Source organism: Taurulus bubalis, assembly GCF_910589615.1.
Source record: "Taurulus bubalis genome assembly, chromosome: 1".
Lineage (NCBI taxonomy): Eukaryota > Metazoa > Chordata > Actinopteri > Perciformes > Cottidae > Taurulus > Taurulus bubalis.
Genome location: NC_136589.1, coordinates 36092252 through 36115998, shown reverse-complemented (window position 1 = coordinate 36115998; position 23747 = coordinate 36092252). Strand labels below are relative to the sequence as shown.

Here is a 23747-nt window from a genome sequence, read left to right as displayed (position 1 = left end):
TCTCCAGTTTACCTTTGCTGGTTCAGACTCCACTCGTTTGATCTCTCCTCTTATAAAGCCATCCAGCACAGACTGAAACAAGTTGACCACCAACGAGATCTCTGTCTTCTTCTTCTTGGACCCTGCTAGTGTGTTCACTTTGTTGTGGTAGCTCTTCATCAGATCTTTGTAGCCAATTTGGGGCTTCTGTTGGTCGCAGAGTGTTCATGAAAAGTTAGTGACCACTTTCAACCTTCTTAATTTGGCTTGTTTGTAAGACATTCAGTAGCAGAACAACAGTAAATGACTCAAGGGTGGAACAAACTTGAATGAATCAACATAACAACATACAAAACCCTGTAAAATAACTGCAGAAGCTAAATCAGCAACTCTAAAAAAATTCCGACCATGATCATGATTGATGGAGACATGGTGGTATAAGGTGTAAAATACTATTCCCCTACTTTCTTCCTCCTGGATCAAACTTAATGTTGTGCAGAGGAAGATGCTGAACTCACCTGGAGAGAGTACATGCCTTTGATGGTATCTCTGAACTGCATGGTGGCTGAGAGGAAGATGCTCTCTGTTGGTGACAGATCTTTTATTCTACTTTGCAGCTCATTCACCTGAGGACAAAGAAGATGAATTATGAGCAGATGGAACACAGGGTTTTTCACATTTGATGGGGGTATGACATGCAACAAAGGACAGTTAAGTGCATGTGCCTGAACCGTCCGGCTATCGGGGTAACATTCTTTGGAGATTAGACAATAATAATAATAAAACTATTTATAGAACTCTTCCACTATGGAAATGAACACATTACATCTATTTTATATGTAAATAAGGCATTGTAAAATATATACGTATAAAAGAAGTATCATAAATGGTGTACATTAACCAGTAGATTATGAAATAATACAATACATTTTCAAAACTCCACTCCAAAATGTAGCTATTTTAAATTTTGTACCTTTATTGAACCTTTATTTTAGCAGGATAGTCCCATTGAGATATAAAATCTCTTTTCCAAGGGAGTCTCAGCCAAGAAGGCAGCAAATAAGTTTCACATCAAATTACAAACTTAAAAATAAAACAAATTGAATGAAATATATATATATATATATGTATAATATAGTACTTTTACCAAAGTAATTTCACAGTGGAGTTTTTTTCAGTTACACCTTTCATTTCATAATGACACTTTTAATAACATTGTTGTTGGTTATGCACGCCACATCGCCCCTCAGCCACTCACACTGCCACATCCATGACAGCTGGATGGTTGTGCTGAATGTATGTTTATTCTGTGCAGAGATAAACAGTGTGAGACTATTGCTGGGCTACAGTATGTGACAACCCTGTACAAAACTGCACATCTAAAGCAGAAGCAAGTGAGAGCCATATGCGTTTCAAGATTTGAATGTCCTTTAAGTAAAACCTGAGTCAGCTGCTTTAGATTCCTCTCCTCAGTTGTAGATCTCACCTGATTACCGAGGAATTCGTCCAGGTTTCGCAGCTCGTTGGTGTCGGTGATCTCACGCTCCAGAGACGTGTTGCACTGCAACGCCCGTGTGGCCCGACTGATTCGAATGGTCGGGTTTCGGACGACCCTCTCACTGCTCTGGTTTGTCCTGGGGTAGGGATGCGGAGTGTAGTTGGCCAAGGTGACTGCAGTCAGACGAGGGAGGTAGTGTGGCATTATTAGTCTGACACGACAATTCAAAATTTAAACACGATATCTCCTGGTGATGAATAAGGAATCTTCTTCAAGAAGACCTTGTTTTACATGTGTTGATGGTCAGCAAATAACCTCCAGATGGCAGTAAAGAGAATAAGTGTGTTAACCAGTGATGTATGATGGTAAACGGGGACCTCTACTTGTTAGATCCAGTAAACAACAACATCAGAAGAAAATCTGCATCCAATAAGCTGCGATTGTTTCCTCTTTCCTTTAGACCTTGTCCTACATACATGTTGGTCACTGTTGCTGCCGATTTATAATGTATGAGTATATTTCAAAATCCTCTGCATTGTACAAATAAATATATTAAGATTGCTGCTTTTGGTCACCTGCTGTATTTGATGGAGTCTCGTCGGCTGGGAAATACTTAGGCGCCCGCTTTTTCAGGAATTTACTGAGAAACCAAATCCTATACAAAAAACAGTCTGTATTAAATACTCCATGCAGAAACATATCAATTATATTACTTATTGTTCAAACATAAAGCTTAAAACATTGAACAATTTCCTTTGAACTGAGTAAGAGTTTTACCTCTCAGGAGTTGTGAGTTGTGATTGGTTAGATCCCTGTTGTCCCGACTCCTCATTGGTGCTCCTGGCTAGGTAACTGAACCTTGACCCATCAGTTTCTGTTGGTCTCTGCAACAGTATCAAAACATGAACATGCTCGAAGCCAAAATATAGAATGTGCTCACCAAAGACAAAAAAAACATTGTAGGAAGACCACCTTGCCCCACCATGTCGCCATGCAGCAGCTCATCAGTACCAGCACCAAAGCAGGCGCCATAAACCTGATAAAATATTAGCACCGTAGCGGTAGTCCTTCACCATTTTGAACTCATGCAAAGCTGCACTGTCTCCTGCCACCAGCTGAACGTTGACCTCTTTTGATTTAATCAGTATTAGCAAAGTTAGTACATATGTCAATAACATTGCGTCAGTGTGTTAAAACATTTGTTATTTACAGATTAAAGTAATTGTTTTTTAAAATCTTATTCCCCTGTTTGTAGGTTAATTATTAAATGTTATTTGCTCCAAAGACAATTGTATGATATTTGTCATCAATTTAGATTTTGTGAGTAACACTATTCCAGTGATGTTTACAATGGCCTTAATCAGATTCCTAATGGATTTGTCCAATGGCATTTGGGGTTTTAGGACTGTAAACATGAACAAAATGAACAGAAACGAATCCACAAGCTAAAATAATTAAAGTTACGATCCCTGACTTAATTTTAAAGTGACGAAGAAACACCATATTCTTACTCTGAACTGTATCTGCTGACCTAAAGCTCATTTGAAGAAAAAAGAAAGACAAAAAAGGTCAGAAAGGAGCTTTGGAAATGATCTTGGAGATTTCCTTTTTGTGTTTCAGTAACGAGAGCTTTTTTTTCTCCACCAGAGCAATGCAACCTTCAATCCGTCTGGGACATACACATGCAAGGCTTGCATGCAGAGGGAGAGTCGTGGTCGGTCAAAATGTCCCATAGGTCAGTACCTTGACCTGGGATTTGACGGCCCGGACATCCATGTTACTGGCTGAGCTCTTCAGGCTGGCCACATTGGGGCTGATGGGAGGCAGTGGAAAGCTCCAGTACTCGCTCTCTTTGGAGCCCCCAAGGTTCATCATTAGACCGCTGCGGGCGTAGGCTAAGCGCCGCTTGCGTTTGGGCTGCTTGCGGAGACGCACCCTGACCTGATTGGGCCAGGAAACGTGATGAGGCACAGACTGGGAGCCTTTCTTAGATTCATGCGTAAGTTGCCTCCATTTGTGTGGTCGTCAGTTTACGGCACACATAACTACAGTACTTTGAAAAGCCAATGCCAACATGTATTGTTGGACAGGACAAACTGTATGAGGAGCAAAATGTAAAATGGATTGAATGTTTTAGTGTTTTGTATTATGTAAAAACATATTGACAAAGATTACCTCGTTGGTCGAGGGTGAGCTATCAGAGCCGGATGAGCTGATCTTTGAAAGTTCATCAACGGACAAGGACTTCACTTTGAGCCTGCATTGCAGAAGGAAATAAGAGCAGAGCAGTGGACTAATGTGTGACCTTGCAATTATTGGTAACAGCATCAAGATATACATCCAGAAAAATTAGTGCCATGTAAACATTCTTGTTATGAGATACTCAAAATCAAAACACATGATTTGATAGGTGAAACACAAAAGAAGTTAATGATGTTTGTAAATAAGATGGTTGGGACCATATTAACAGATGTCCAACATTTGTGGAGAAAGATTTCTATGACTTTAGGATGCTTACTGAAACTTATTCTTAGGTCGCCGTCCTATTTCTGGACTCGATTCATCCGTCGGTTCGCCCTCGCTGTTTCTTTCCTTCCACCTCTCTGCCTTCTCCTTGAAGCCCCCGATATCTGTGTAGCGCTGTAGCTGGCTGCTTTTAGAGGGGCTGGTGCCGCCGTCATCACTGCAACCTTTAGGGTCCAGTGGGAGGGAGAAGGGCCTGTTGAGGGGGGGCGGGGATCCTCTGCCCTCTCGCTTCTCTCTGCTCCTGGACCTCTGCTGGGTCCTGTCCGGGCTCAGCTCCACTTTGTGCTGCCTCGTTAACTCCTTTTTTGTCGAGCTGTTATGCAAGAACCACCACATCAGACTGGCGCCACAAAAACATATCCATAATACAAATGCTTATGCTTTATTTTCTGTTTGAATCAAATTCCACCAAAAATGCTTGCTGAACAGAAAATGCAGAACAATATTTATTTGTGCTTTAGAATATTTGACCACTAGAGTAATTTGGTTTACATTGCTTATGTGGCTTTAAAAGAAAATAGTTTTGTGTGCACCATTTGTTGTTTTTTAAATAAACATTCAGTAAAATTGTTATTATAGATGCAGCTTTTCTAAGTTCTGTACTTCAGTCAGGGTTGGGTGGATGGCATGCAGCACATTTTCCCAGTAAACCAAAGTCATTTTATGTCAACAAAATGGACCCAATATTGACACTTTTCGTGTATTGGGGAACCTGCTAAAATACATGTGTTGGCTTCTTTTCTAAAATCATGCAGTTGTGTAGGTTTGCTATGTACCTGTCCCATCCAGGCCGGGTGTTGGACATGTTCTTATCACCCTCCGTTTCATGTTGGTAGTTTGACTTCTTCAGCGAACTCCTCCACGCTGTCTGGATCACCGTAGCAGCTCGGTTTTGGTTCTCGTAAAACTCACGCCAGTTTCTCTAAAAAAGAAACACCAGAAATCCTCTGTCTTTAATCTGTTGTAACTTTATTTGTTAGTGTTACTTTTTTTTAAATAGGACACTCGGCAGGAAAGTTTTTTTTTCTTATTCTTTTGTTGTAATCTTTGATGAACTCAGGCACAACAATTTCCTTTGGATTAATAAAGCACTATCTTATTTTATCTCCGACATCCTAGGAAACCTGTGATGGGATGTTTTTATTGTCTGCTTGTTGTCTCCATGAGGAAATGTCCATGCCCTTTTTTTTACAGTATTTTATTCTATGAATAGTACCTGTATAATCATTGTGGCATCTTTTTTTTGCAGGAAGTGCAACCTTAACAGACAGGCACGGAACCAGCGCTGCAGGACGATGATGTGACGCATCACTTCTTTGTTGTGAGTGTCTTGGAGCAGTTGCCTCTCCTTCTCCTTGAGGAACACCTGAGTAGATGAAAGAGAGGCACACACATTACGAAACCACTGGGATCCTTTATACTGTGAAATCTGTGGTACACTTTAATACATGCATTACTTACATTATGTGACTTTATTATGACTTCAATAAAATAAAAAAATTCAGGAAGTGATTCATGACAATAATTAACTTTAGGGGGACATTTTAATGTTCGTAAAATTCCTGCTTGTCCCGTCATTTGTTGGATTCTTTAAATTCAAAACATATCAACAGAAACATGGGTACATGCATACCCATGGGTGACCAAAGTATGAAGTAATTTCCCAGGCAGGGCAATGTTACTTTAATCCTCTGGTGATACAGAGGACCATGGTGAGTTAAATTCAGAATACATTACTGATATGATCAAGAATATTTACCTTGGTTTGTCCTATTTGATAATTGGTCTTATCCAGCTCCATCTTCTCAAACAGTTTAGTTATGTGCTCCGGCGTTACAGTAGCTCCTTCTGGAAGCAACATTCTGAACTTCCCAACAAATTCCTGTCATCAAAAAAAAAAGGTATCAGAAGTGCAAATCAACTTTCTTCTCACTCGTCAGGTTTCCTTCTAAATGTATAATCAAATTTTGAGCAAAAGTACATGTGAATAAATTCTTGTTTTCATCCACTAGTTATGCAATAATTAGGAGTTGGTTCATCCAGGTGGCACTAATTCTACCGTCAAGAACCCATTTTACCATTGCAGAAGTAGAGGGCGCAGCAAGATGATGGACTTAAAAGAGCGCCAGTTGACCTCAAACGGGGAAAATCTTGATAGAAATATGACATTTCTGTTTGTTTCATGTAATAATGTGAGGAAGGTCACATCAGAACTCTGTGGAGCAATGAGGAGACTCTTTTAATCTGCTGCTATCTTTCATTTATTCAGTGCAAGTTGAAGTCTCATGCTTCATCTATTTCATCATTTATCAGCTAAATCTGTTTTCATTCCATTGTGTCGCATTTTGCTTTTAACGATACAAACGTTTTTACCTAAACCAAGTGTAAGAAAACAAATATATAAATTGCACACCACACATAAATCATGAATGTCCACCTTGAATGTGTATTTGGCACTGTAGCCGGACTTCTGGATATGAACCATCTGCAGTATGCCTTGGTACTTGATTTGCTGAAGCACAAGTTCATCATCAAAGAGCAGCTCCTTCTGCAAAAACAAAACATTTTCCCAAGTGATGAACTGTGTTATACGGTCCAACATGAAGGATTATATTCACAATGAGGACAATGCAACAGAATCACAGACAACGTTACCTTTTCAGCGTTGGAGCGAACACAGAAAATAAAGAATGGCTCGGCTTTTTCAAGTGCCTCCATCAGCTTTCCGAGTGAGGTCTGCGAGACACAGAAGTGCAGTGAGCGATTGGTTGATTGTTTTGTGATTATGAAAGTACATATTTTTTTATGAAAGTATATAATTTTTCTCTAAAATTGACTTTGATTCTAAATGGACAGTGAGTGTGAAGGCGTGGGCAGTAGAATAGTGCCTTACTTTAATTCAAGTAATACAAAGATAAAAGGGACTATCAGCTTCAAATAGTTAATCTCATTTTGAGACTTGAATCAAACTTTTCCCTACCACATACATGAAGTCATGATTAAAGTTGCCCTTTATGAAACAGAGCAATAATGTTCAGCAAAGGTGCAGAGAGAACAAACCTGAAACTGAGTGCCAACCGTCGGGGGCTTTGTCCTCCGATGAGGGTGAAAGATGAATTTGCTGGTTCGGTCATGCGCGGTGAGACCAACAATATGTCTGAGGGACTGCAAATCCATCAGGTTCTGTTTGATAAGACATAATACAGTCTGTGAGCTTTCAGACTCACAAAACAAAAAGTATTTGGACTGACACATGGATAACAAACAGAATGAATTACTCATTCACTTTTAAGATGTACAAACATCGGTGTAATAGTGCTGGTTTTGAAATGATGTAAAAAGCTGAGCTTCACCAACACTGCAACCATCTGTAGCAGCAATCTCCTGTCTGTCTGATAATCCACATTCTCACTGTCACAGTAATTGTCTGTGTATTTGGAATAACCTTCTCGCGGATCTTCAGAGGAAGTACCTCTGTTTTAAAAGTTTACTCAACAAAAAAGGTACAAGATTCATTCTGTGCTCAACTTGGCACACCCGTCAGACTGATTAAACTTAACCGAGAGCTATTGACGATGACGTAATCAGTAGCATTACTAAAAGGAGCATTTCAACATCTTTGCTACTAAATAACCAAACACATCTTATTAAGTCTAATTTGGCTCTTACACCAGCATTAACAGTTTACCTTTGGAATAAGCTGCTTTTGTCGACTGCCTCGATTTTTCCTGCAAAAAACGACAAGATGAAGCTCCATTCAACATATAGCTAGAACATTTTTTAAGCGTAACACATCAAAATCAGTGTGTTTAAACTAAAGCCATATGACGCCCACTTACTTTCTCTTTTCATAATTGACAAAGATGTCTTCAAACACCTCAAGAGGATGTTCATCAGAGCGATCAAAGGAGAAATCCAGAGTCAGGCTGTGGCTGTAAATGTCAGAGAGGTACTTTAATATATATATTTTTGTGTGATTTATTTGTATTTTAAAAAGGTATATTTTTCTTTTGACAAGCATACGTTAACAGCTGTTCATTAATGTGAAGACACATGTATCGTGCATAATTATTTAGTCTTTGAAAAAAATGTGTGCATTAGTGTGATGGTTGTCTTGTGAGAATACATTTTCTTGGGGCAAACCGAAAATGCCTGCCTGATTCAAAACCCATGTTTGAAAAAATGTCATTGTATAATAATGAATATTAAGTGTGAACACTAGACTTGTCGGTGGCAGTAAAATCCACAACAACTGCATTAGTGTCGCAAAGTTACCTGGACAGACTGTCCATACCACTGCTGCGCTGTTTCATCTCTTTGAGGGTTTTGCGGGAGCTTCGTCTGGCAGATACTGTGGTGACAAAACAACAAATCAGTTGAATGTAATCATCAAAACATGTTGATAAGTTAAAGGCTGACTAAGTCATTCAGAACATGACATTCCTGCAAAGACACATCTGAAGTTTTTTGATTCATTTAAAACACAGGTGTCAAACTCAAGGCCCGCCGCGTCATTTTATGTGGCCCGCGACGGCTTCACGGACCCGTTTTCAGTGAATCGCGGACCTTTGCATGGGCTTTTATTTTGAAGGGGATTTTGTATGTGCTTTTATTTTGAAGGAGATTTTTTATGCAGTGGAGTGCCATCTATCCACACTCCGCAATGCTGCGTTCACAACACGCTTTACTTGCGTGAGTTTACACGTTGGACTATTTGTTATAGTTACACTTCATTACCGACTTTTTTATTCCATGTTTGTGCATGAAAACACTGAGTCTGTTAAAAAAGGCTGAAGTTATACAAATATTATGTGTGTTGTATTACCTCATATCCTTAAGATGCACTTTTTGTGTTTTAATTGAGTGTAAAAGGGAATATTTTTGTGTTGGCATACTGTGATATTGTGTACTTTCTCAGGTTTAAACTGCACCATATCATAAAATTAATTTGAGAAGTTGAAAATGTTCCTCGCATTGGATCTCAGCTTGTCATTAAGGGGTCAAGGTGGGTCCTGCAGCCAGACCAGCTCAGAACCACTGCCCCAGACCAGTTGAACCACTGCCCCAGACCAGTTGAACCACTGCCCCAGACCAGTTGAACCACTGCCCCAGACCACATGCATGTTCTTATTTGCTCACAATTATTTGTTGGACCAGTTATGTCCTTCTCATCTGTGACAAAAAAGCTTTGAAGAAAGTTAATATAATAACAACGTGCGTTTGATCTTTGTTTTTGTTATTTATTCTGTTTTAAGTTTGATCTTTAGCAATGTGGGTTTCTTAACCCTAAATTAAATGGACTTCTGTCATAGTAACAGAGAAATTTGATTACACATATTTTTACATTTATATAAATGCATGTACAATATTTTTACACTTGAATAAACAATAATCTAATACAAAGACAGTTAACATTATGTTCGGGAGGAGTTAAATGTATACAGTGTTACAGTTACAAGCGGCCCTTTGAGGACGACCATGATGCTGAAGTGAAAATGAGTTTGACACCCCTGATTTAAAACAAGGAGAATTATTTGCAACTGCTGAAAATGGGGCTTGATTAGCAACTGAAGCTTACTTGATTCTGCCCGCTGGCGTCCCAGTTTTTTGAATACTGTGAGGATGCGGATGGTAGCTCGGAGAACTCCCCACCTGAACAGGGCTTCTGGACTGGATGCAACCAAGTGATGAACAAACGCCCGCTCACTGCTCCGTAGAAGTGATATGACTTCAGGACGCATGTGCTCCGTGTTTTTCTGTCGGAAATCCTGAAGAACAAGAAGAATCACGATTAACATGCTGTAATCCTTTTTTCTTGTTGCAGTTTCACAAGGGAGCTCCACATGCGTTACTTGCATTCACAACCTTCAACTTCACAGTGCAACAACAGTCTTCTTGAGGGAGGGAGCAGCATTAATCATTCACTTAGTTCAAAGATTTTCCGTGTTTTTCCCACAGTGGCTTATCTAACAAGGCTACTGCAGACCCATCACTGTGTTACAGTGTACTTTTACTGAGTTTCAAATGTTTATTATTTACTTTGTAGAATAAAGATGTTTGCAGTGTGGGAAATATACCCCACCTTGATGTGATATTTAACCTTTCCAGCAAAGTGTTGAATGACAAAAGTAGGCTCTGTGTGTGAGGAGGGAACAATTAATTGGTTGTCCACATGTTGCTGCTTCAACTTGTCCAACAGTGTTTCATCTGTGGCCTGAGGGACGCTGAAGATACACAGAGAGAAGGACAGAATATCAATATTAGTTTCCTAAAAAACAATGTATAGACTCATACAAAAGTGATCCCGCTGAATCATCAGTTATGACCCGCTAGACGTATGTGATGGTGCCTGTTTCTGCAGAGACCATGCCCTCTGCCTGTATTTTCTTATTTTGCATTGTTCGGGACATTTCTGGGCGTCAACCACCATAAAAACATAGCGATCAGGTGTCAGATCGAGAAGAGGAATAGCGGACACAGCGGCAAAAAAAAAGCCAAGAGGACAAAGCTCTTTCTAAAACAGGAGTGAATCAACGATAACATATGGTATGGGAAAGAAAATCAGAACAGCCCGTAGCACCTACGTGATATGTCTATAATTAATCTTTGATTTAATCTGCATCATATATTTACGCTCATTACATTCATTGAATCAGTATTTTGTGCCATGAGATGTTGAGGAAAAACAGGACAGATTGTTGTTTACTTTAAGTACATTTTCTGAAAAAAAAGTGGTTGGTTGAATAAGGAAGGAATCTAATTCAGCGTTGATCAAAGGAATTTTTATCTTGTTGTCCTGACTTTTTTATAGTTATGACTAAAAATAACCAGACAGACCAGTTTGTTACTACATTGTATTTACATGCATTTTGATTTATTTTACCCATATGATGCAACCATAATTTCATGTTCATTTGGTAGGGATAAATACATAGGCATAAAGCATTGCAAAACAATTATCCAATGCAGTGTATCACAGAATTCTTCGCTAGTGTTAATTTCCAACGCTCGTCCCATCATGTGTTGAGTGAGAGAAATCACAGCGGGGGAAAATGTTACATGTTCACCTACTTGCTCTCCTTATCCAGCATGTCAAAGAGTCCAGTTGACTTCTTGCTGATCAGCTGAATGCAGCCGCTGTTGTCAGTGTAGTCGATGGTTTGCCAGGTGATGCCCTCTGCCGCATAATCTTCCTGTAATATATTTCAATTTCAACAAATATATGAATAGGTTACTCAGAGGTGAACGTAAATGAATGTGTCTCTGTGGCACTGACGAAGAAATGTATTATAATTTCAGATATTTAAAGATGTTGGCAGGAACAGTGGTAACTCACTGCACAGGCTACAAAGACAGTTGGATATTTAATTTTAAAAAGTGCCGGCATGCAGAGTACAAATACAGAATGAATACTAGATACCCCTGAATGTCACAAAAGATTAAAATAAAGGAAAAAAACACTGACTTGCTCAAGCTTGAAGACGTGCTGGTTGATATAAAACTGCACTTTCTCATTAGTGTAGTTGATGCACAGCTGCTCAAAGCTGTTTGTCTGGAGGTTCTCGAATCCAAACATATCAAGGACGCCGATGGACAAACACTAAAGACACAACAGAAAACAGCCCAGTTCATCACCAACAGACAAAACAGCAGCGCACTGGAAACATGGTAATGCTACGTATTAGCAACATTAAGTGATGCTAAACCTATGTTTTTATACACGTTTGTACACAGATCATATAATTCCCTTTTCAGTATTGGATCTGATGATACTTTGTTATATTGGAAAAAGTTTTGGGGAACCATTGAAAATATTTGTCCCTCTCCAATTTGACTAAAGATAGGCCTCCTGCAGTCAATATGGCTGTTTATGGCGGTGAGACTTACGGAGACTGACTCCTCCATGTCCCGTCTGTTGAACATTGCATGGTTGATGTGAAGGATGATCCAGTCAAACAGAGCACTGTATAAACACGTGGCCATGGAGTCTCGCATTGTGGAGGCCTGAACACACAGAAACATCAAACAAAGCAAATTCCAACTCCGACTCAAGTGAAATAAAAAGCTGTTGCAGACCTCAACTCATTATTAAACATTTTCATATCGTATTTAGAGATGTAATAATTAAATTTCAATGGGGAAGCTGTAATACTACATTTTACTATATACCTCTTGTAGTGTGTACTGTGAAACTACGGCGGCGTCGGCGGTCACCACTCTCCTCTTGGTCAAAGTCTTAACCAGTAGCTCCTTTTTCACCTAGAAAAACAGTTATACACAGTTTCACAATACTGGAACACATTATTTATCACACAAAAGCCCTACGAGTGACTGTATTTGACAAACAGAACAGGTTGAAACAGGGTTGTTCTTAATCAACAACACAGAGAGCTATTTTAGGTGTAGCGATGATGCAGTTCATCTCCAGGGATTACTGTGATTTCATCCCAAATACAGGTTTTTTATTTAACACTAGAAATACAATGGAGTCTGTAGATAATAATTCCAGATGATAATTCAGCAGTTAGCATCCATAATCAACCGTTTCGCTTCAGGAACGTACTTTGAGCAGATTAGACAGTGTGGACAAAACTTCAGCAGGTCCAACATCCAGGACTTCGCTGTCCTCTGACTGTGTGTACGTCACATTGCCCAGGTGCAGGATGGCAGAGAGGATGGAAAATATGCTGCAAGTAGAAATAAGACACACACAAGGAGATGGCATATTTCTAGCTGAAAACCATATACTTAATTTTTACTAGCTGTGTATTTTCAGTTACACTGCGAAGTGTTGCTCTACATTTCATGAAAGGTTTTAGTCTCAATATCCATTCAAACAACAAACCTGACCAACTTGTTTCATATTCGGTTCACCCTTCAAATCACTTCACCCACACTTTATTTATTTATCACACTCTGTGCTGATGTGTATATTTTAGAATTCTATTTACATCTCTTTTGCGGTTTATTTCAACCTTGCTGCTAGTTCATCAGTATGTAACCAACAACCCAACGCTGGTATGCATGTGTAGCAGCTTAACATTGCTGTGTTGATATGACGACATATCAGTGTAGCCTTCCAAGCACGTCTAGTACTGGAGAAGACAATAGTTGATAGGTGCCGCCATCTAAATTACACCATTAGATAGCTATTGTTCTTTCAAAATGAAAAGACGCAACAGTGTTTCCGCTGATGACGTTTGTCTCTGCCATAAATCATCTGATCCTCCACCTCAAAACATACGTGGTTGTAGTTGCTGTGCAACGCGTTTGTTACTGCCGCCTCAGGTAAACCTCGACCCAGAAACTTAGTCCAAGCTCTAAAATATGTCAGTTTTTGGTGTCACTGTTTTTGTGTGTTGACAGTTTGATGAATATGTTATAAGAGTAACGCGGTGTGGCTGTAGCGAGTGTGGTGGAGGAGGAGAGAGAGAGTGACATGGGATGCGCTCAGAGAGCAGGCAGGTGTTGATAGTCAAAGCAGAAAAGAAATGAACACTGACAACACTGCTGTCAGGTGGTTGTAAATCTGGGCTCTGGGCATCATTATTATTGTCATGGGATGTAGCCATGGTCTGGTCTGTTTTAACAAAGTAACATGAATTACACAATAACACTTAAAATGAGTAATCCAAAACAACACATTTTTGAAAATAGCATGATTAGATCGTGGAATTTATGAAATTAAAGCAGTCCTCATGTATTTGACTCAAACATAGTTTCATAACCATGTCATATGATTTACTACTTAAGTAAGAACAATTAATATCGAGGAATTCACATTTTCGATGCTACCGTCACAATTTGGCACATTGAGCACACACGGTCCAGCCTAAGAGGAGTCCACCTAGTCGTGTTTTATATTTATGTCTCATCAACTAGATTAGGCAACCAAGCCAAAAAACAATCTGTACTTGCAGGTTTAGACACAGATTTAGTTCAACGTCCTGTAAATGTAAGGAAGAATAGGACTTTTTGTTTAAAACAAAGTCTTCACTGGATCTCTACTGGAGGTGTTGCTAAAGAATGTATGAAGCCTGTTATTTAAGGATTTTTTTTTACTTTGTCCAAACTTTCTGTTACGTGTCCAAATGGTTTGAATTTATTCATTCAAACAGTTACTGTCCTCAGTGTGGTTATTCAACAGGAGGACCGACCCGAACAGGTTACAAACTATGCTGCGAACGCTTTAATGTGTACGAGGTGTCCCAAGGCTGTCAGGCGCTTGATGACATGCTTGCTGCATTTTTTCACTGCTTGACTTGACAAGCTCTGACCTGCTACAGACACCAGTGTGGGAAGGAGGAAAAAATGACTTTACCGACCTACGAAATGATTTGAATGCTTCAGCTAACTGAGAGCAGTGTGTAAGCGTTGTGAACACTCTCCAACTGGGAGTGATGTCGGGCCATGTACAGCAAATATTTGTTAGCTTTCTTCATTCTCCAAGTGAGTGGACTTAATAATAATAATATACATTTCTGGTCTTCTGGCATGTGTTGTTGTGTTCTCGATGACAAATCGCACATGTTGAACAGAAAAATAACCTAATTATTATTTAGAAACAAAGTGTTTTGTGGGCAAATTTTACTTTGGACAATTTACTTTACTTTGGTCGGTAAAGCTAGACTGGTTAGTTTGACACCTGCTTTCAGCTTTCCAGTTGCGTTGTTCATTATCAAAATTATACATACTGTTTCTTGGTGGAAGCCAGGAAGCCAACCATCTCCATAGCTTGATGGAGCCTCTTGTACTCATGCCCAAGTTTCTCCTCATCATTTAATTGGAGGTCTTCCTGCAGAACAATCGGACGGGATACGGAGATAAAGCTGCAATTAGCCACAGAGGCGTATGCATGGAAACAGATCACAACAGCAATCTAAAGGTCCACACATAATGTAGAAACCAGGTGAAGGAATTGTTTTATAATTAAATCCAAGATAATCGACGCCCTCACTTTTACCAATTCATTGATTTCTTGTTAATATTTTAGCTTTCATCTGATTCTCTGTAATGCACTTCAGTCAACATGTGTTATTTGTAAATGCTCTCTATAAATAAATTGACTTGGCTATATATACAATTTTCCAGGTAAATTCTGTGAGTGACAGCAAACTATGCTGCACCTGAAAATCTGCAGCATAAGCTGAGCAAAGCAATAACCAGAGCAAAGCAATAACAAAAGACTTACAGAAGTTAGTTATGAGATTTAGTTGAAACTGCAGCTATAAATTGTAAAAACATAAAAAAGAATATGCAAAATTTCTGGTGGTTGGTGCATGTTGCATTGTCAATAGATACACAATTCACCAGATAACTTGAAACCAGTTTGATGACATAAACTGACGCATCATGTGTAAACCCTTTTCTGTCTCTGCTGCTGTAAAGTGTGTGGATCAAAGGTACCTGCTTGAGATAGAGATAATCTTGTGGCTTTAACAGATGAAACTCCTCCTGCTCGTCTTTGGACGCGCCCACCAGCAGATAGTAAAACACGTGGTAGTTCCTGCAGGTCAGAGGTCGCACAGCGCCGATACAGTCAATCCAGGCTCAAGTACGTTTTATTTCAACTGTTATTTACTCAACATTTCACTGCACACAGCAGCGAGTTTTTACTGGCTTACATTAGAGGTCAGAGTTCACGTACAATTTGATGACAATGTGAGCAAAGTTTATGGCAGTTAAGTATACATTTCAATTCCCAGATTATGAATGTATGAATAAAAAATAAATGTGAATGAGGAATGTCTTCAATATACCTCTCCCCTTGATTTCTGGACACCAGGCGGAACTTTTCCAGTAGGTACTTCTCAATAACTGCCCTGCAAGAGAATGTCAACAAAACCTTTGAAGCTTTGGTGCGGTTGCCAACATTGAACAATTATGACATAGGAAGAAAAATGAACCGTTAAACAAAACAACTATATCAACCAAGATAAACGGTTAACTCTGCTGCAGAAGCCTTGAAGATGTACTAATCAAGTAAAGAAGGTTGGTGAGGAAAATAAAACATGAAGCCTTACCCTCTGATGACGCCGCTCTCCAGATAATTGAGCTGGATGAACTTCCCAAAGCGACTGGAGTTGTTATTCTCCACCGTTTTAGCGTTGCCAAAGGCCTGTTTAAAACATAGCGAACATAAGTTTTCACTGAAATAAACAGACAAATGTGTAGGCATGTAACTCACGGACACTGGCACCCAGTACTAAACACTGTAAATGTTTATAGCGCAGAGCAGCGATCCAATAAATCACTTTGTTTTTTGGGTGGCAGAGGGGCGTTTCTGTTCGTTACATTATGAAACATTGAAGATCAAATTGGTCGAACGCTGAACCAGGGCTGCAACTAACTGTTATTTTCATTAATTCTTGATTCATCTTTTGTTTAACTTGTGAGAAAAAATAAATCTAGTGATCAATTTTCTTAGTCTGAGCTGAATAGTTTTCTTGATTTAAGAACATTTGAGGAAAAACAGGTTTTGCCAGTATAATCCTTCTAATTTCTGAAAAAAAAAGAAAGAAAATCATCTGTGCCCGGGTCATTTAGTTTGGGGTTTTCTTCCAGGTGAGTTTAAATTTCCCCATGCACTCCGAACATAAGGTATATATATTGTATGTTCACAAGTTATGCAAATTAAAAACTCACCTGGAAAAAAAACATTAATGCTTTTGGTCTTATTTAGTACGTGGGGTAGATTTGCACTGAAGCCTCTTGTAGCCAAAATGAGCATTGTAACAGCACACATTTTATCTTAAAGATAAAAAAATATGACTTTTGATGAACTTAGAATACTACATATGAAACCTTTTTCATCTGTTCTTAAATCATAAACACAGGAGAGAAAATAATTTAGATCAAATGTATCACGAGAGGTCTTTTTCTATAACATGAAAATATAACTGATGTGTTATTTGATATTTGACTTCGCATGAACACAGAGGTTCCATTACCACAACATTATCATTACTAATTCACTTGCCGCCTGCCTGAACTCATTGACTGCGATGCATTCTCACTGTTTGTTGAATGCAGTTAAACCAGGAGACTCACACTACTTATGCACAGGATTAAGTGGCCAAAAGCATTGGAAATAAAAGCTCCATTAAGCAGCCTTATTGTCCAGTTCTCAATAAGTCTTCTGAATAAAAAGAGTGTTTCACTCTCACTTATAGGAAGACACACTTCCTTCTTCAGTGGTTGGTGAAGGTTCACTATCAACAACTAAACAGACTCCACCAGCGCAGAGCCACCACTTACTGACACATACAGGATTATGAGCGCTCATGAGCTGCATCTGACTCTGGATCAGCTTCTACTTCCTAAGTTTTAACCTTTCCCAAAGGAAAAAAAAAATCCAAACTGAGCCCATGTCAGAAGTACTCCCTCATTCCAGATTGAGATATGCTGCTGGTCGTGTCTTAACAGGCAGAGCAATGCCGACAGTGAGCTAGACCTGCAGACCGCGCTGACGCTGGCAGGTGAACCTGAGAATTACTGGAATGTTCCTTCCCTGTGCTCCTCTGTAAATACAGTGCATGGTTTTCATTTTTAACCAGATCAATGAAATGTATGGAAAGAAGTTGAAAAACAGCACGTGGTGAGAAGATGGTATCTGGATGAGGGTGAGACACAGAAGTTTGCCACGTCCGAGTTTGGGCTCTAAAACTAATGATGCATTCAGGTAGATCTGGTTTGCTTGTGAAGTAAAACAAATTCCTAGCTTATCATCAGGAATTTGGCCTTGAAAAACTGCCAACAAGGTGGGAAATACCAGCGGAAAACTGGGGAAGGTTCAATGACACCCAATTTGACAGAATGAGCTATGCCTTTTCACTTCCAAAGCCGCTTTATTTATTTCGAAAATAGACAAAATGATTAATTGAGCAAAAGGGCCAAACAATTTTGCTTCCAGCCTCTCAAATGTCAGGATTTGCTGCTTTTCTGTGGCTTATATTAGGGCTGGGTGACATGGAGAAAATCTGATATCACAATGTTTTTTAACCAAATACAACAATATCAGTATTACGACAATATTGTAGGGTTGACAATTGGTGCTTTTACAATATATTAATACAATAGGATTTTTTGATAACTAATCATCAGTAATGCAGACATTATGACTAAAGAGAGATTAAAAAAAAAAAGTCAGATAAATTCATAAAATTACATCAGTTTGAAAATGCGACCTTGTTTTTGGTAATTGAGATTTACATTTTTATTAGATTATGGCATGAATCAAACAAATAATATATAGATTCATTCATAACTAAAAGCCCTAATTCATCTAACATCACTGTAATTCTAATGCTTTCTAAAAAGTAAATTAGGCTAAAAAGGGGAAAAAACAATGACAATGGAGTTTTCGTTTTTTGGTCTTTGTCTACTTGACCAATCATCACTAGTCAGATAGGTTTAAGCGGGTAACCCAAAGAGTCAATCATTTTTAGAAGCCTTAATTTTTTTCATTTATTCTATAAATCCCAAAATAAAAAGCAACAATTAGAGGACGGTCTTACTTTTTGTCTTGCAACCCCTTGAGTGGGTCACAATCCCCAGACTGGGAACCACTGGTCCATATTTCACATTTCCCACTGATCAGTGACCACCTTGTGATTATGTGACATTTCCTCACTTTGTGAGTTGCAAACCCGAACATTGAATTAAACAACTGATGCAACCAGTGCTAAATGAACTGCGGGATACTGAATGCTGAAAAGGTTTTCAACCAGATTACACCTTGAAATGTAGACGTCAGAGAATCTGTGATCCCTGAATTAAAACACAGCTGAACAAAGGGGGAAGAAAGACTGGAAGGGTGCAGAGAGAGAGAGAGAGAGAGAGAGAGAGAGAGAGAGAGAGAGAGAGAGAGAGAGAGAAAGAGAAAGAGAAAGAGGTTTGCACACAGACCTGGCTGAGCCTGTTCTGACACGTTCCTCCTTCTCTTCTCTCGCTGGTGATCCCTCAAAGACAACGCCCTGCAAATTCCCCCACTGGAGCTCAGCGCTCAACCTACTGAACTGGGGGGTGTTGTTGGTGGTGATTGTTGGTACCAACACAAACATCCACCAACAACACCCCCCCCATACTTAATGAAGGCAAGTGCAATCACCTGCTGGCTACCGACTGCAGATGTACTCCATATTTTAATACTTGTAAAACTGGCTGCAGTTTCACAATCGCGTGCAGTTTCTGCCGCATTCTGATGTCAAGTGAGCGATAACATTGGATTCCAAGTTAGAGGGAAAGAAAAATAAGTCACGGTGTTGTTATTTCCAATAAAAGAGGAACAAACATGTTAGCGTGTGACTCATGTGTTTAAAGGAAATCCCAAGACGACAGAGGGCGTTCTGCTAAGCAGCCAAACTACAGAACCATGAAAAAAAAAAGATTAAAACACACAAATTGATCCTCATTAATACAGTGGGCTTCTTGCCAATCGGTCTGGCTTGGCCTATATTGATATTCTGTTTTGGTGTCAACACATGTTTTTCACGTTCTCTCGTCTTTAGCTGATCTCTGCCTCTTTGAACACCAGGAGAAGAGCACAAAAGGAACACTGATCAGTTACCAGGAAAAAATACGTAAACTGTTGCTTTAGAAACTCGTTGGACGTGTTCAGAGAGTGAATCCATATTATCCATATACTCTCTAAGTATATGTCGCTGGAACATATTTAAACTGGTTCAAAATAAAGAGACACAAGCAGCATTCTCGAAAACAGCATGAATTTAAACACAAAAAAAAGGTTTTGTTTGAGAAATGAAAGGAAACCAACTAATGCATTACCGCCCACTTGGAGATTTGTTCTCAGTTCTTGTGAGCCTCTAAAGGTTTGGTAAGTACCACGGAGGCGAATACTTCCCAAAAAGAAAAGCATTCGGCCTATTTTCATGTCAGTTATTATTTGACATTGTGTAATTCGATCACAATCACAGGGAGATGTGCCGTCCTGGTACTTGTTGACAAATAGTTACTGCAGCACACCGCTCGTGGCTGCCAGCAAACACATCTTTTAACCCAAATGAGTGAGAGTGAAACTGAAGTTGTTTTTTCGTTTAAAGTGTAAATTCCAAGTTTTGCTCTTTGGGGCTTTATATTTGAAGAAATGGCTGAACTGAAATGTCACGATACAAACACTAATATGTAAATATACTGTATTACTGATTACTGGATTCTCTGTATTACTATTAAAACTGGTAAATGTTTGTGGCTCTTTACGTATTTTTCGTGAGTTCTTCCTAATCATAGATCTGACAGCCTCTTTGTGGTTATTGTTGATGACACTAATTCACTTTTCATTGCAGAAAGTGAAAAACACCTGTTACTGATATTACATATATCTGAGGGAGGTGGTTTCTTTATGACACAGATCTAAAGAGGACATAAAAACAAGAGTGGGTTATTTGTAGGATGCAAGAAGTAGTTTCAGTTAGCTGAACCCTGACCACATTAATCTGGTGATCAGCAAAACCATATCCGTAGGATTCTATGAAGTCAGAGTGGCAGAGTCTCGTGAAGCGATTAGTTTAGTCATCATAAAATAGTGAAACATGCCCATAAAATAGCCCAAAGTGGTATCTCTAAATTGCCTGTTTTGTCCAACCAAGAGTTATAAAAGAAACAGACAGTTCACCTCAAAATCAACCAGTCGTTCTATTTATCTGCCGAAATTGTTTTGGTGCGAGTGGCCTGAGCTCAAGCCGCAGCGCCCACAGGACCATAATAAGTTTGTAGGCAGCACCGACTCATGTCATCAAAGCAGCATACAACTCACAATGTGTCATAATGAGTCCTCGAATTATGTTTTTAGTCCTTGTGTGGACGGTGCACACGTCTCTTTCTGGGCTCAGCGTCTCCTCTTATCGTCCCTCTGTGTGTGCGAGTGTACCTGAAATTCATGTTTTCGGGCCTTTTCCCCATTAACGGGGGCATTTTGAGGCTGCTGCCTCTGGCCATTAAGATTCTTTGGCCAGTGTCAGGCTGTGTAAGTTCTCTAGAAACTCACATTCAAACAATCTATGTTGACAAATAGCACAACAGGTACGATTGTCTTGATTTTGGGCTGAACTGTCCCTTTAAGAAGTTAATCTAACAGTTGAGAATCTGGAACCAGATCATGTTTGTCAGTTTTCCTTGGCAAATGACCCGGTTCATAATATTATATAAATTAATATTCATTTTCTGTTGATTGACTGATTGCTTCGCCCTTGGCCTTAGCCTTCTGAAGAACTTTTGTTATCCGATACAGATAATGAGACACCACAAAAGTGTCCTGCTGCAACAGATGGGTGTTAGTTTTTTATAACAGGTGGCCAGATTCACATCACAGTGACCTACCTCTAGCACCGGGCCGGCCCCGAGGACGGTCCGCTCCAGTCCGCTGGAGTACGTCTTCTGGCTGAGGGCAGTCAGGCAGTGGATGAGATAACTGCTGCTCTCAGTCTTCCCTGAGCCACTCTCGCCAGACAACACAATGCACTGGTTGACCTGCCGGTTTAGCATTGCACGGAAGGCCACGTCTGCTATGGCGAATATATGAGGGCTTAGTTTGCCCAGTGGATGGTTCTCGTACATCTTGACATACTTGGGATTGTAGTAAAGCGGTAGGAACTTATTGGGATTGATGGCGATGAGGATATTGCTGGCGTAGGTGTAGATTTTGAGCTTGTAGAAGCGCTGCCGTAAAGCCTCCAGAATACTCTCCTCAGTCACAGTTTGGAGGTTACAGAGGTCATCATAGTCCTCGCTGCCGTGTTTGACTTGGTTGCCAGGCTTGCTGGCTTGCTGGTCCTGCAGGATGAAGTAGTACCCACTTCTCTGAGGGTGCCACCGCTGTGCCTGTTGCGGCCACAGCAGGATCCTCTCCAAAGGGCAGTCCTCGGCCTCCAGCAACCTCTCCTCTCTCCCAGGTCTCCTGACCTCCAGCAGGCTGTACATCTGGTTGGCGTCCAGGCCCAGAGTGACCACGGCATTGTAGATAACCGCCCTCGCCGTGTCCCCAGCGCCGACCTGCAGGGGACAGTAGGTGGCCGTGTCCTGGAAAAGCCTGGGGTAGATCTGCACAACACGGGCCTCGCCATCATATTCAGGGAGCCCGGCTTTTTCTGTAGCGCTCATCCTGATTTATACATATGCTTCAGCATAACTCACTGCCAGCCTCCACTGTAGAAACAAACACAGTATGTGACCAAATGGCAGTTTAACATGAAGGGGAATACAAAGCAGGAATTACTGTAAAAGCCCAGGTCAAAAAAAATATAATATAATATTCTTTACAGTAAAAAATATGTATTTATGGTACAAAAACCTCTGCAACAGGTATAAAGAACCGCATGTCTATTAAATTGCCTTATTCCCCCCAGTGTATCCACATGTACACAGGGCTACCTACTGTACATATATAAATTCCCAAGCATGCATCAGTCCATAAAAGTGTCAAACAAAACCAAAATGTCAAAATAAGTCTCACCTTTTGAAAAAGAAACACTCATTTCATCTTTAAAAGCCGAACTACTCCTGAAAGCGACGAGGAGAGGAAGATCTCTGGCGTCAACGAACTCCTACACAACGTAAGGAAAGAAAACTGCTTATTCACCTGAGCTTCCCCGAAAAAGGTGCGCCAAGAAGCTGCTTCTTACCTGTTTTAAATGAGTAAAAAGTAGATTCCCATCTGTTCGGCGACGGTAATGCTCTCACAAACTACAGTTTCTTTAAGAAATCGAGATTAACGTCTCCTCGTCGCCTGTATCAAAAAGTTAGGCGAACGTTAACCTACTTCCTAGATTTCTCCAGACTGCTGACACACGCACGCGCACACACGCACACCCGTCGACGAGGTGGACATAAATCTCTTTCCCTCCACTGGCCTGTAGAGATGTCACAGTTTAGCCAACAGGAGACAAAGCTGCTGAGGGAAGAAAAAAAACCCGCGGAACTTTGTGTCAGACAAGAGTGAGAGAAGGTGACACGTGAGAACGTGACGGGGGAGAAGAAGTTAATAGAGAGCGACACGACGGAGCAATTAAATTGACTTCATTTGTTATGACGGGTGAGCTGTGGGGGTTGAGCACCCCCTGGTGGAGGTTTGATGTATTACAACCAGAGTACACTTACCAGATAAAGGCAGTACATTTACCCAAGCACTTGTATTTATATGTTACTTGTACCTCACTGTTGTACTTTTTATAACACTATATTTTGTATCACTCCATGTTAGTCTTTGAAACCGACTGTCCTTTCTTTCAATCATTGTAGTTTAAGTTACACATTAGTAGACGACAAAAAACAAAAAGTAAAATAAAAAAATAATACATACCAGCTATACGAACAATCAGACAAGGACAGAAAAACACGGACATAAATCGAACATAAATCATCATAAATCATCATATTGAACCTACTATAACAATTGTATATCTCATTCTTACCACCATTTTATTTTCAATTTCCTACAGGCCACTTGTCGAATGTCCCCCCCAAGAAGGATTATGTACAACATGTTCGCTACACAGGAAACCGACTGTTCTATTGTTTTACTGATTCTTTGAAAAATATTTACCTTATTCTCTTTCATCCTATAGTATATTACGCCATTATATGTTTCTGTTTGTTAGTTGCTTTCTGGAGCTATGCAAAACATACATAGTATCATTGTGTATGTGACAAGTAAATGGGATTTTATGTTAAATTGACACTATAAGTACTTTACAGATTAACATTTAATATACATATATAATAAGCTTAT

The 23747-nt window shown here is 39.8% G+C and overlaps 1 protein-coding gene across 1 annotated transcript in view; it reads right to left on the bottom strand.

The window, feature by feature from the left end:
- Positions 1-22732, bottom strand: part of LOC306738796 (myosin IXb) — a 28392-nt gene extending 5660 nt beyond the window's left edge. The window contains exons 1-31 of the mRNA XM_079220714.1: positions 22642-22732; positions 22473-22563; positions 21341-22165; positions 16027-16121; positions 15763-15825; positions 15410-15509; positions 14698-14798; positions 12567-12690; positions 12173-12262; positions 11891-12007; positions 11469-11603; positions 11075-11196; positions 10086-10227; positions 9582-9771; positions 8279-8354; positions 7843-7935; positions 7692-7731; positions 7064-7186; positions 6659-6739; positions 6441-6551; positions 5763-5885; positions 5220-5369; positions 4780-4925; positions 3996-4316; positions 3653-3734; positions 3221-3418; positions 2255-2361; positions 2053-2132; positions 1466-1650; positions 498-605; positions 13-186 (exon numbers count right to left, since the gene is read on the bottom strand). Of these exons, the coding sequence (XP_079076840.1) occupies positions 13-186; positions 498-605; positions 1466-1650; positions 2053-2132; positions 2255-2361; positions 3221-3418; positions 3653-3734; positions 3996-4316; positions 4780-4925; positions 5220-5369; positions 5763-5885; positions 6441-6551; positions 6659-6739; positions 7064-7186; positions 7692-7731; positions 7843-7935; positions 8279-8354; positions 9582-9771; positions 10086-10227; positions 11075-11196; positions 11469-11603; positions 11891-12007; positions 12173-12262; positions 12567-12690; positions 14698-14798; positions 15410-15509; positions 15763-15825; positions 16027-16121; positions 21341-22120 (4257 nt within the window). The 5' untranslated portion in view covers positions 22121-22165; positions 22473-22563; positions 22642-22732. The remainder of the gene's footprint in view (positions 1-12; positions 187-497; positions 606-1465; positions 1651-2052; positions 2133-2254; positions 2362-3220; positions 3419-3652; positions 3735-3995; positions 4317-4779; positions 4926-5219; positions 5370-5762; positions 5886-6440; positions 6552-6658; positions 6740-7063; positions 7187-7691; positions 7732-7842; positions 7936-8278; positions 8355-9581; positions 9772-10085; positions 10228-11074; positions 11197-11468; positions 11604-11890; positions 12008-12172; positions 12263-12566; positions 12691-14697; positions 14799-15409; positions 15510-15762; positions 15826-16026; positions 16122-21340; positions 22166-22472; positions 22564-22641) is intronic.
- Between the last annotated feature and the right edge of the window lie 1015 nt (positions 22733-23747).